The following is a 14,065-nucleotide window of genomic DNA, read 5'->3' as shown; positions in this document are numbered from 1 at the left end:
AAAAAAAAAAAAAAAAAAAAAAAAAAAAAGACCAGCACAACAAACTAGCTAGAAAAAGAAAAACAAGGAATAAAAAATTACAGAGAAATTTAATAAAACAGTAAAATAAATCCCAAGCTCTTAATCATTTAATCAACACTTCAACATTCTCCCTCACGTGTGGGCTCAAACTCATTTTTAATAGATGATGCACAACACGTGAAATATTAAATTGAAATTGTGGTAAATGATAGAGTCAATATTCGAACTCAGGACCTTTGGTTCTGATACCATATTAAATTACTAGTTTTCATAAAAACTTAAGCTGATAAGAAGAGGTAGATTCAATTAACACTTTAATAGGCAAATCACAGTTTGGCCTTTAAAATCGCAGTTTAACCCTTAAAATTATAGGTTTTCAAAAAGCATCATAATGCCTCTATGTTTTCAAATCACAATTCTAAACGATTCATTTTCTAAGATGTGGTTTAAAATCGCATTTTCTATCTACGAAATCGCAATGTCAAAAAAACACCCTAAATAAAAAATAGAATATAAATTATTCTAACACTCATGTCATGTCATGCAGCATCACTTCCTCAGACATGCTTGCCTATTGCCTAGCTAGTGCCATATTGCAACATTCTGATTTTTAATTGGTTCATACATATGTACTTGTAAGCAAGCCAACAACGATCGAGCAGACAAGGCAGATAAATATTCCTCAATAACTTGTATCACAAAAGTGTTCTGTTTGCAAAGTGAATTTAGTATATTGGAAACCGTTAATTAATTTAATTTAATTTAGACCACTACTTGGAGAGTTAAGGATCACCAATCAAGCTTTGCCCCACTTTGTCTGCCATATACTATGAACAAGATCGAGAGAATACGCAGCGGAAAATATAGACATAATTACTTCTAGCTAGCTATATTTGTTCAAAAAATATCAAAGAACTTCAGCATTAATAGAAACCGAAAAGAATTTTTTAAAGAGGTATCTTCTAAACCAATAATGACTTATAAAGAGGTATACCCAATAATTAATGACTTATAAATGGAATATAGATTGGCTCGTGAGGAACCCTCAATTCCAACTTTACCTTATTTATTCCTCCATTAAGGAATAAGAAATTTATTCCAATTTTAATTCCACAAATAATTTATTATTTGGAATAAATTGCTGAACACCACTACCCAAAAAAAAAAAAAGGTTCAATTGGTGACGTTTTTGAAAAATGTTACTAAAATGCAGCATTTTACTGTTCAAACATTCATATTCATGAAATAGTGATGTTTGAATAATATTACTATTCACATGTCGCCTTTCGCACGGGAATAGTAACGTGTTAACAGTATGTTACTATTCAAATGACTCTAATTTTGAAAATATTGGCGCTCAAACTTTGGGTTTATAACAATCATTCATACCAAAAAAACTTCAAAATTTCTCATCTTTCACTCACACACATAAAACTATATATATATATATATATTAAAGAAAGAAAGCTTGGTGTTTGCTTGTTTGCCGCCAAACTGGCAGCCACCCCTGGGGGAGGGGGTGGCGCCGACCACCTCTAGGGTGGCTTGCAAGCCACCCCCCATCTTTTTTTTTTTTTTTTTTTAATTTATTTGAATTTGTTTTATTTTAAAAAAATAATTTGAAATTATTTTATTTTTTAAAAAAGAAAATTAATTTCATTTTTTTTGTTTTATATATATATATCATAAAAATTATTATTATTTTAATTTAAACAGTAGCAACATTTAAACAGTGCAAAACATCACCTTTTAAAAAGGTGACACCCACTATTCACACGTTGCCTTCTAAAATGAGATGCGTGAATAGTGCCAACGTGCCTTTGGGAATGTGACGTGTGAGCAATAATGTCGCGTTGTAGTGACATTTTCACTGTTCAAATGTTTTCAATTTTTATTCCAATTACTATGTTTAAGGACATTTTGTAAATGTCAGTATTCAAACGTCATTAATTCAATTATGACTTTTTTGGGCTTAAAATGTAACATTCCACATGTTCCTATTTTAACAAATTTTTGTAGTGACCTTAATTTATGTCCACACTTTAATACTTCAATCTTTATTCCAAGAGATACGTACGTTTGATATTTAAATCTAAAATTTTGAAGGACACCTAAAAGTAATATTTTTCTTGGGTGAAAAAAAAAGAAAAGGTTACAAAGAATATGGGCACCAATATTTTAGAAAAATCATCAAAAAAAGATGTAAAGATCAAAGAACTGGCAATTCTCTTGTTCTTTTCCTAAAAGACTAACTAGCTAGCTAGCTCAGTACGTGAAGGTAATTAGAGCAATAATTTTATATCTAAATCGATCAAGAGATAAGAGAACTATTAGAAAAAGATAAATCTCTTCTACTCTAGTTGCGGTGTTTGCTACTAGAACAAATCTCACATCTTCGATCCATAGCCTAAATTCATCACACGCTAGAATTAATATCGATGTTGCATATAGGTTATTTTAATGTATCAAAGAGTGATATTTATCATCGGTCGAAGTAAACTCGATACGTTGAGTAATCACATATAACTTTATGGGAAAAAAAAGCTTTTTCCAAGAGGGAATCTAAATCCTTTAATTTGTTGGTAGGCAAAGAGATAAAAAATTTCTCATTTGAAATATATTTTATGGATATTATTCTCCAGACTCTAATCATAGCATTTTTGGTTGACATACCAAAATGTATTCAATTTTTCACAAAGTATGAGAATAATATAAAATCAGTGACTCAAGGATAAAGATGTAGAGAATTAAGTAACAATATCATTAGCCTTTAATTCTGCTACGGAATATTTAATGGAGGGATGAGTCACCGTTAAGTAAGTGAGAGATATTAACTGTTTAATCAAAAATATTTATTGGACTAAAGTCACAATTGTTTAGTAGAATTAATTGTGATTAAAATATTGTCGTGTAACGAATGTGAGGGAGACATGATTACGGACATCTTTAAGTCAATAATTATTTTTTCTTTTAGGTCCCTCATCAAGCTGATGTAATTTAACCATAATAAAGCTTTCTTATTTATTGGACTAAATATTTTAATTATTTAGAACATGAGACAGTGTGCTAGAAGATAAGGCATAAATTAAACAAGCCATTAAGAACATTGCACACAAATTAAAACACGATCCATCATATATGTCAATTTCCAACCTGTTGGGTCATAGATCAGTCACATGGCCCAATGGACCCAAAGCCCAAAACTCTAGATCTGATGGGCTGCCAAGCCCTTGGTTGACTTAGCTCGAGGAGGTCTCGGGCTCCTAGTCCGAGACATAACTCATTGGCCAAGATAGTCAAAGGCCGAATGGCACATTGGTCATTCCACCATGGAAATATAATCACGTTATCCAATACTTAAATCATCCATACCAATCAAGATACATATCAGTTAGCATCCAAGCAAATAGAGGTGACCAAGTCCTACTCGGACATTCTACCTTAGCATCGCAGAAGTTGCATATCTATCCCGTGATCCTAGGGTACTGGGATTACGGGGCAGTTAACAAACCTCATCCCTTTTTCAAATACTTGCACGGTAGAAATCAAGGGATAAGGCTCGGAAACGTGTGGGAGATCAAACTCCACTCATGCCTATAAATACAAATCATCTATCAGTGTTAAGGTAATCACAACTCTTGCTATCTTGGCTCTATTGTTGGTTACACAATTTCTCTCTCAAATCGCTAACTTAGGCCTCGGAGTATTCCCGTCAGAAAACCACCGGGGACTCTAATCCTATTGTTTGTTCTTGTGTGCAAGGCTGACGCATCCTCGAACATCATCATACTTCTTGGAGATTGTGCCACGTCATCTTCGAAAAACTATGCATTAACACAACCAATCAAGGTACACAACATGATAAAATGAGAAAACATGTGAATGAATTAAGACAAGAATCTTCCAAAGCCCTCTTTTAAAAATTTAAAAAGAATAAAAATAAATAAATAAAAAAAGAGCAATAAGCATGAAAAGATAACCACACACAAGAAGGAAGACTACTATCTTGTGTGTCTACCACTCAACCATGGTGGTTGTCTTTACCGCATGAGGCTTTTAACCGAGCCTTTTTGTCTTTGTGAACTGATTAGTGTGGCCCTTAGAGAGGCTCGGAACCTTTTTGGTTCCATTGTACTGTTTGTTTTCATTTACATCTCTGTACGTATTGTCTATTTCGTTTGGGTTTTCCGTTTTGTTTGTTTTCTCCCCTATAACCCTTGTCCCATTATTGAATAAAAAAAAATAAAAAAGAAGAAGAAGGAAGACCACTATTAAAAATGGAATCAAAAGAAGCATGCCCTAGGAAAAGCACTAAGACACAATTCACAGACTAGGCATGCATTGAGTCTCTTAAACTGAGGAGCATCCAACGTACGGTTTGGTAAAAAGGATTAGTAATTGACGTAATTGGGCACAAAATTAAGAAAAACAATTATGGATTCAACCAAGTCAAGAATAAAATGATACATTATATCAACATGCTTGGTTTGAAAGTGATGCATTGGATTTTTGGAGATGCCGCACAATAAATATCCATCGTACGTTGGAGAAGTCTATAATTGGCTAAGAGCTTCTTCATCAAAAGAAATCGATTGCAGGGCCTTAGCTATGGATAAAAATAAGGTAACTTCACTTTAAACTTCTAAATTACTACGTGTTTTGATAAGCTTCTCAAATTTCAAAATCTCTCAATTTGAACCCTAAGCTTTTAATTGCAGTCAATTTGAATCCCTCTGTCAGATTTAGCCATTAACTTCTAACGGAAATGCCAAAAAAAAAAACCAAAATATCCATGATTTTCGATTTTTTTTTCTTGAAAAAAAAAAAAAAAAGGAATTAAGGGTAAATTTGGAATTTTATAAAAAGAATCAGGGGTATAAACGTCATTATCTTACTTTTAACGTTTAAAATCTGACGGATAAGTTCAAATTAACTGCAATTAAAAGTTCAGGAGTTCAAATTGAGAAGTTTTAAGATTTTGAAAAGACTTATCAAATCGCGTGATAATTATGCAGCTTAAAATGTAGTTACTCTGATAAAGATATTAAATTATGCTTCTTGCTCATCCATGCCACTAGGTTTGTCCCCTCATAAAAACAACCTCTCGAAGTACTTTTTCTATCTTCAACACTTCTTACCCAATCTACATCTGAGTATCCAGCATGAAAATGAACACAAACTCCAACACAAGCAAATATTCGAATGACTCACTGTGAGAAAGAACTATGGAACGGGGTTTTCAACACCAATACAATCACACTAGCAACAATTATCACAAGATAAATTATTAAAATAAAAAGCACATAAATAATACAACCACACAATCAATCGCTTACCAACGAACTGGAAAATCTTTTGAATGCATCAAAGAATAAAACCATTATGTGGTAGTCAAACCCAAAAAAATCACTATCATGAAAATGGCCATAATACAGACATAGATACTTACAATGCTTTGTAATGTTAAGACTCCATATGAATAACAAGCTCTCTGCTTGTTTATTTGACATAATTTTGCAAAGATATATGTTTTTTTATTTTATTTCTAATAATCGAACCAACTTGATATTTTTCAGATTAGTTGTTTTTGATGCATGAAAATATTTCCAAAGTTTTTTTTACCAAACAGATACTTTTTTATTCAAACAAGCTTTTTGAGTGTTAAACATACTTTTAAGCCTTTCAAACGCACTCCCAAACATGCCCTTATTAGGTCTTGTGACTCAAGTTGCTAATCAATCTACTTCAGTAGAGAGGTAAGTATATATATAATACAGCCTTGCCCCTTCTTTGATACATTACAAGTTCTATTTTCAGCATGTTTTATATGATCATGTGTTATATATATATTATTATAAAAATTCTTTATCAAAATTATGATGTCTTTTATTCCAAACTTGGTGGCTCCTAACATGAGACCTTTGATTGAGATAGGAAATGCCTTAAGTCATTTTCCTTTGTGTTTCAAACGTGTGTGGTGTGTGTGTGTGAGAGTGAGATGCCTGTATACTTGTGTAATATCCGTGTTTGATTGAACATTTTTTTTTAAAAAAAAAAAAAAAAAAAAAGAACAAATTCTTGGAACATTACTATTGTTATTGTCATTACTAGAGAGGATTAGAGGAATCGAGTTTTTCCTTTGAGCAACAAGCAGGAAGGGAACAAAGGATTGTGAGAGTTGTTGTAGCAATCAGAACAATTTTTCCTGGGGTTGGCATATTACTACTTTTTCCTTGCATTGGTATTTAGGCATCTCATCTCATCTCTTCTCTTCCTCAACTAACCTATCTGAATCTTCTCCACCCTTGCTGCTACACACAGGCTTATATTGCAAGCTCTCATTTTATCACCTATTTGCACTTGCCACCTATTTCCAAAGGAGAATATTCTAAAGAGCTCGTTTTTTGCCTGAGATTTAACGTCACGACAGCATTCTTTCGTGCTTCTAAAGTTATCTTCAGATAGAGGCTATTAATTAGACTTTATCGTCATAACGGCTAGCTTTTTGATGTGCTTTTTTTAGGGCAAATATGTCTTACCTTCCAAGTGCGCAATAGATTTTAGTTTAGGACCCAAAAATAAATTTTCAGGTCAAATCTTGGAAAATGAGTTCTTTGGAAGATACAAAGCAATCTAATGCTTACCATGGATTCTTGTTTTATTTTGTTTGCAAATATTCAATTCGATTTTGAAAGTTGTTTGACCTGCGAAATGGAATCAATTTGTTCTTTCATGCATGTCCGAGAGATTTGTTTGATTCATATAGTGCATGAGATTTCAATTCCAGAATTAATTTCTTTAATATGACAGTAACCCTAGGGGCTCTAAGTACTACAAGATCTTATGCTTATGGACCCAAATCCATCCTTATGGAACATTTCTTTTCCCATGATATGAAATCCTGACAAAAATATCCTTGATAAAAAATAAAAAAACGGGTGACCCACGTGGTCATCACACCGGTAGTGGTGGTGGGTTTCCAGAGTGACTGCTAATTCAACCCAAAACCTCATAGACTCATAGTAGCATAGCAATACAACTGAATGATTTCATTACCACAACAAAATTATACAGAAACTTCGACAAACATACATATCTCGCAAGCCCAAACCTATTTTTTTTATGCATATTTTTGCTAAAATACAACATTCAAAAGTACTTGGAAAAAAATTAATAAATTAAAGAATTCATGTTTGATTTTCATTTCCATATGCCTCAAAAGATCGATTGGCAGGAATAGGTGCAGCAGCAGGTTGTTTAGTCACAGCAGCCAAAATGTCAGCATAACCCACCACCCCAACCAAAAGATCATCACTTTCATCCTCAGTCACCCAAACGTGAGTAGCCCTGTGAGACAACAGCTGAGCCATGACGGCGGCCAAAGAACTCGTAACCTTGCAAGTCAAGGGCGCGCTTCTGCCCCTATACATGCTCCTGCCAACACCAAAAGTGGGGCTGGGAGTCGTGCTAAAGAACCCAATACTCCTGCTACTAAATTTCTTTGGCCTTGTTGACCCACCACCTCCATTGGCCAAATTGTTATTGCCAACTGCTGAATTTACAGTGAAATCAGGCAATGACCTTAAGGTCACATCATCTTCAACTCCCATCACAAATTGTCCAGCTGAAAGATTGGCTAAAGCCCATGCTGCGGCTAAGTAATCGCATTTCCATAGTTTGGTTGCAGAGATATCTCCAATGATCTTACACCGACCATCTGGCGAGTGTTCCACAACGGCTACTGCAGTAGGGTCTTCAGGGAGCTTTCGAGTTGCTTCAATGGCTGGCGAGGAGGCCTCAATAGAGTAGTAGTTTGGGTTGATGGCTCCAAGGGAGGAGATGGAGGAGAGAGGGACTGGAGCCAGAGCACCAAGGCAACCAATAATGAAACGGATGACGTCTTCTCTTGACAGACAGCAAAACTTATCACGGATGATGGTGGTCGAAGAGGAAGTCCGATTGCTGTTGGCATTGAGGTTATTGCTGCTGCCCCCAGAGGTATCAATGTTCTTAAGCCACTTACCATTGTAGAGAATTGAGAATCGCTTGCTCATGCCTTTCCATCCCAGACTTTTAGGAACAAGAAGACGCTTCACACCTTGCTTCATCATCTCCAGTGCGTCTATCAATCTTGCAGAATGAGGGAATAAATAAATGAAGATATAGTACCCAAGAAGCATCATCACAGATCTTAAAGAAAGACTCGACCACACAGAAATTTAAAGATATGTTTCCTTGTTTCTCATTTTACACCGGTTGACATGACATGTTTTAAGTGGTTTTCAAAAAAACCACTTAAAACATGTCACATCAACCAGTGTGAAATGAATGTGAAAACTAGCATTACTCTTTTCGTTAAAAACCATGTTGAATATCGCCCCATATTTTGTCACATAACAGGTTAGAAGGGAACCTGCATTCTTACTAACTACCATTAAATAATTTCTTTAACTGTTTTGTAAGTTCCAAAACACAAAACTATAACTGCATCTGCTTATCATATTACATGAAACAACAATGTGAAGCCAAGATTCATATGCATACTGCAATACAGTAAAGAGAAAGGTCTAGAAATAGATAGGAAAACAACCACTGCACTACACATTCTCAATTTAGCAATGAGAGTAATGGAGGCACCATTAGACTATGACTAACATTAACAACAGAATGAAAACAACCTAAAATTTACACCGAACATTTTGTGTTCATGTACCACACCACATTACTTCAACCACTAAAAGCAGTAAAATAACATCCAGAAACAAAGTCGCAACATTGAAGTTGGTAATTCTGTAACAGGTGAACTCACCAATGTAAAAGTGCACTAAAGAAATCAACATTATTAATCAAGAAACTATCTCTTGAGTCAAGTCGCAAAAAGAAGTTGACTCTCAACAATTAAAAACCACCCATTTAAAAAAAAATCAGCATGTCACTAATTTCAAAGAAAATGATTTTCAGAGTTCAACCTTAATGCATATGAACAACTGATCGAGAATCCCAGCAAGTAAAAACAAATTTGAATCACAATTTAGGCTTTACAAATATTTAATTTAAAAAGCACTTAATAGTGGATTACCTCTGACCATGTCCTTACAAAGCCATAGTAAGAGGAAAAATCATAAGGGGAGTTTGATACAAATTGGGTTACATTTGGTTTCCAGTGCTCAAAAAAAAATATACTCAACACAGTGCAGAAAAAAGAAATCCACATTTAAACAAAAAGACACAAATATGCACGTGCAGAGTCATGAATAGCCGCTCCCCGCAGAGTTCGATACAAACTGTGTTACATTTGGTTTCCAGTACTCAAAAAAAATACTCAACACAATGCAGGAAAAAGAAATCCGCATATAAACAAAAACGACACAAATATGGACATGCACAGTCATGAATAGCAAACACTCCCCTGCTCCCCGCCCCCCGTCCTGCTTCAGAAGAAAGAGATCGAAATCAACCACATTCCCTGTGTGCCATATTTTACTTACAAATTTATTTTGTTTGTGTTTTTCCCTCCATATGATTAGAAGTAAAAGAACACATTAGGGCCAAAGCTCCTGACGAATACACAAAAGCTTACTCCATATAGTATCCTTCAAAGTTACCGTGATGAAAGATAATCCACGAACTCCAAAAGACAAAATCCTCATGCATTTTCTAAGGCAACACCCACATCCACAGGATTTAAATAATTTTATATATAACTCTTTTTACCAACAAACCATTACTATACCTCATCTAATACAAAAGAACACGTGTGAAACCCATAAAACAAGCCATCCTAGGTAAAGAATAGAAAAATCAAATTATGCACAGGTTTCTCCTTCAGCCACAGGACTTCTCCTAATCCTTTTTGATATCTGAGGAGGGTGGAGGTTAGGGACAAAAGAGGAAGAGGGAAACTAACTGAGATTCACATAATTCTACTAAAATGATGAAGGCAGGTTAATCTCATTTAATGATGAAACTTACAAGAATTACAGTTTTATTTTCCGCCATATGGACAAACAAATTCTTTGAGGCTGGATAAAAAACCATTGAATAAAGTTAAAAATTCCAACTTCTCAAAAATAAATAAATGATGCGGCAAATTGAATTTTATTATCAATTTATCATATCTTTATTCTTCTCTCAATTTTTCGGAACTACAATATTATTCTGTCTACTATTGTTTAAAGACCATTTGAACCCCAAATGAATCAAAGCTAATCCAACTTAGATTGCACATTATAATTGTAGTTATATGAAGAAGCTAATTAACTAGTATCTCCACATAGCATTATATAAGCCTTCCTTTATTGTTGCACTGCACATAAATACGCTAATGTCTACTTCAAAGACAACCAGAAAATCTCATGAATGAGAGCATAATTTACTGGGCGTTCCTTTAATTACCTAACAGTGACTATGACTTTCCAGCCCCTCAAAACAAATTTGATCAGAAATTTGGTTCACTTTAATCATATTATTCAAATAGTGAACTGTCAAGATTCTCAAGACAAAAGTAGCAGATCACATGGGTCACCATGTGATCCACATGTGACCTATGAGATCTCATGTGATCTCCATTTAGAAGCTGATATAGACTAAAGATGGAGCAAAATGTTGGGGCACATAAATACAGCACAGGATCGCTATGTGTAGATACGAGATTAAAGGCATACAGCACAAGATTCATGTTACAGAACATATACAAGAACCACTAGAACAATTTTCTTCAGATCATTGCCAGACTTAGCTTCATCAACAGGTAAGTTGAAATAAATTGACTTCTACCTGTCAAGAACTACAGAGTATAAGAGCTTTTCAGATGCAACTCCATTACAACCCCCCTCCCCAAAATAAATAAATAAATAAATATTGCTTTTCATATTAAATGCCAGCAAAGAAATACAGCAGGACCTCGGATTGGTTGTGCTATGCACAACTTCTAGATGCAGGTCCATGTTCTAACACTAGCCTTCAACATACAGGTTTTCTTCTACAGTATAAACTATGTTCCTCTTGTAATGAAGCATAACATTCTACAAAATACTCTCACATCAGTTAAAAGTCCAACGATTCCCCAGTTTAAAGGTTCCATCAGCTTCAATGGATAAAGCATATCAAAACAAACACATTTTTTGGGTTACACAGACACTTTGGGTATATATATATAACAATAGACTTATATACACTCACTGGGTATACTAATTACAATCATGCCATCCAACAACCAGAATTGCCCTTGTTTGACAAGAACTAGGCTTAGTGGTAAAGAGGTGAGGAGGGGAAGGGGTACATCTCAGGTCAAACTCTTCTAGTAAATTAACTTTCTATTGCAACATAGGATCCCAAAAGAAATTTTAGGATAAAGCACAAGTCTTATTACTGCATCAAGACCATTAAGTTCATGATGTTCCTCCCCAGAGCTGTTAAAAAGGAGGCACGAAAGTGAGATGGGGACTCCTTGCACTTAATGGTATCGTACTATAAAGGTGAGTGAGTAATTCCTTACTGACCTGAGTGATTTTGATCAACTAGCAGGCCTTTTATTTGGTAGGTAAGATCACCAAAGTATATCATCAGATTTGAATTTCAATATCCTGATCAGGTAGCAGCCAAGCATCAAAAGACAACACTATCCGTGGTTTGGGACTATCCGTGGTTTGGGCTGGGGGGGGGTTGGTGGTGTTGGGGTTGGGGGTTTGTAAGCAATCTTGTCCATCTCTTCTTTAGGGAGTATATTTATTGTGATTATGCAGAGAGGGTATGGAGGAAAAGGAAAAAATAGAATACTGAATACCAAAGCCACTATGTGAATACAGAACAGGAACCCAAATGAATGTTACACTTATGGAGAAATGATGGGGAATGAAAACATAAAAGAAAGCACAAAATATAGCTCATGCATGCATGATCACACACATGAAGCAGATGTGGACACACATACACAGAGATGTTGATAATAAAGAAAACCACATTCAAGAGCACTGTTTGGAAGAAAAAAAAAAAAGAAAAAAAATAAAAAATACTGCACACTGATAATAAGTAACATATACACCACCAATAAGAAACCAAAGAAGGAAACTAAATATTATTAAAGTAGGTTTAAAGAGGATTACGTAAACAGTTTGATTTCTAAAGCTGAAACGGCTGAAACAACAAATTCCCAGTTAGGAATTTTCCACATAAAACTACACACTGGCATTCAATAACACAGTTTACAAGGAAAAAGATTTACAAAACTCAAAATCTTCAATTATCAAACAATTAAAATGAAAACAATAACAGCACACTAATCTTCCAATCCAATTAGGACAATTGAAACTAAATTAACTAAACATCAATACTTATCCAAAAAAAAAAAAAAACCACACTCTCCATCATAATTCTTTACATTCCAGCACAAGATCATGCAAAATCAAAACCATTATCGCAAATTCGCACAAATGGCATTTCCTGCCCCTGTAAGAACAGGGTGTAGGGCAAGACCCACGGCCACATGCATGATTAAACAATCAAAACAGCAACATAGTAACGAATAGAGCTAAAATTCCTCGCATGATCAGTTGACCACATAGACCATGTAACTAGAATTTCAAAGTAACTAAACATGACATAATGGTACACCATACAAAGCATGAGATACACGACCAATTAAAAGACCTCACCTTGTTCTAAGATCGATTAAACTAAATTCACAGAATGCTCATAACAAACCCATGAAATTAAAATTCTAAAAATCATAAACATAAATAGCACAAATAGCTAACCTTGTCCCAGGATCAACCTGCCTCAACAAGAAATTATTAGGCAAAACAACCTGGGAAACCGGTGTCTTCATGGCCTTGTCCCGATCCTCCAAACACTCACTCCTTGCCAAGAATGCAACAATGTCAAGAGAATTAAGAATACCCACAAACCTCTGCTGCCTCATCTCCCAATTCTCGATCACAGCCCCATGCTGTGATTTCCTCTTCCACACCGCTATCCCCCCTTCTGTCGACTCTCCGATGGCACGTATCGCCGACTCCACCGTCTCCGTCTCCAGGAACTCCACCATCTCTGGCTTCCCCACCGTCAGATCACCCACAACATGATACAGAAACACCGATGCCATTCTCAATCCCTTGTTTGCCTGCCGAGAAACACCAAGGAGAAGCAAATAAAATGTTGAAGTGAACTAATGGGAAGAATTGATTCATTCTCTTTCATTCTGCTAAACAATTTAGGACAAATTACCTCAATCCACTCGGTATTGGGTATTGTACAGCTGTAATTTTCTGTTTGGCTGCCGAGAAATCCGTGGAAAAGCTTCAAAAATTTTCTATTTATTCTCTTAAATCACAAAATTTACTAAATACGAAAAAATATATATATATACCTCAAGTTACTAAGTTGGCTATTGGGTAGTTTTTATTTTCCCCAGAAATTTAAGATGTTTCAAAGTTGAAGTTTCTCGCTTTCCCACCTTTTCAGAGCAACCAAACAGAGGCGAAAAAGTACCACATTTTCCCCTTTTTTTTTTCCAGACAAAAAAGTTAAAGAATAAAATGAATGAAAAAGAATAAGACAAAAAGTTTGAATGTTCTCGAGAAAATACAGGAATAGAATATTACTTGCTGCGTGTGTAACTTTCTGAGGAACCAAGCAGAGAGAGAGAAGAGGGAAAAGGTACCGGGAGAACCGGCAATGGAAGCAAGAGCTATAAGAGGGAGTGAAGAAAGATGAGGAGAAGGTGGAAGCCGGTAATGGGTAGTAGTTTATGAAGGATGAAAAAATTGAAGGAAAATCTGAGCCTGAAATTCAGAACATTGGCCATTGATGAAGAAGATCAATAAGAAAAAGAACAAGAATAGGAGGAAGAATACCACCAAAGTCCCTAAGGTTAAGGCCCATGAAACAAAGATCTGCCTCTCTTTCCCTCTCTCTCTGGGACTCCCGATTCCGTCGCAAAGCCTCTAAGTGCGTGAAGCTTGGAGAATTGGGAGAGAGAAATCCAGAAGGGGACGGGGAGATTGTGGATGAGAACGAAAGGTGGCTGTCAAAGTTTTGGTCTAGT

General features: G+C 35.3%; 1 protein-coding gene across 2 annotated transcripts; it reads right to left on the bottom strand.

Annotated features, from left to right (window-relative positions):
* Nucleotides 1-7,044: 7,044 nt before the first annotated feature.
* Nucleotides 7,045-14,065, bottom strand: LOC132170290 (CBS domain-containing protein CBSX6). 2 transcript variants are annotated; one of them, XM_059581211.1, is made up of 3 exons: nucleotides 13,623-14,065; nucleotides 12,777-13,141; nucleotides 7,045-8,151 (listed from the first exon to the last, which is right to left on the bottom strand). In XM_059581211.1, exons 2-3 carry the CDS (start codon nucleotides 13,121-13,123, stop codon nucleotides 7,209-7,211), a joined length of 1,290 nt encoding a protein of 429 aa, XP_059437194.1. In that variant the 5' UTR covers nucleotides 13,124-13,141; nucleotides 13,623-14,065; the 3' UTR covers nucleotides 7,045-7,208. The 2 variants fall into 2 exon arrangements, with proteins under 2 accessions (XP_059437194.1, XP_059437195.1); XM_059581212.1 differs by lacking the exon at nucleotides 13,623-14,065 and adding an exon at nucleotides 13,246-13,594.

Source organism: Corylus avellana, chromosome ca2 (assembly GCF_901000735.1).
Source record: "Corylus avellana chromosome ca2, CavTom2PMs-1.0".
Classification (NCBI taxonomy): Eukaryota; Viridiplantae; Streptophyta; class Magnoliopsida; order Fagales; family Betulaceae; genus Corylus; species Corylus avellana.
The sequence above is the reverse complement of the archived record's forward strand: the minus strand, read 5'-3'. Positions and strand labels throughout refer to the sequence as shown.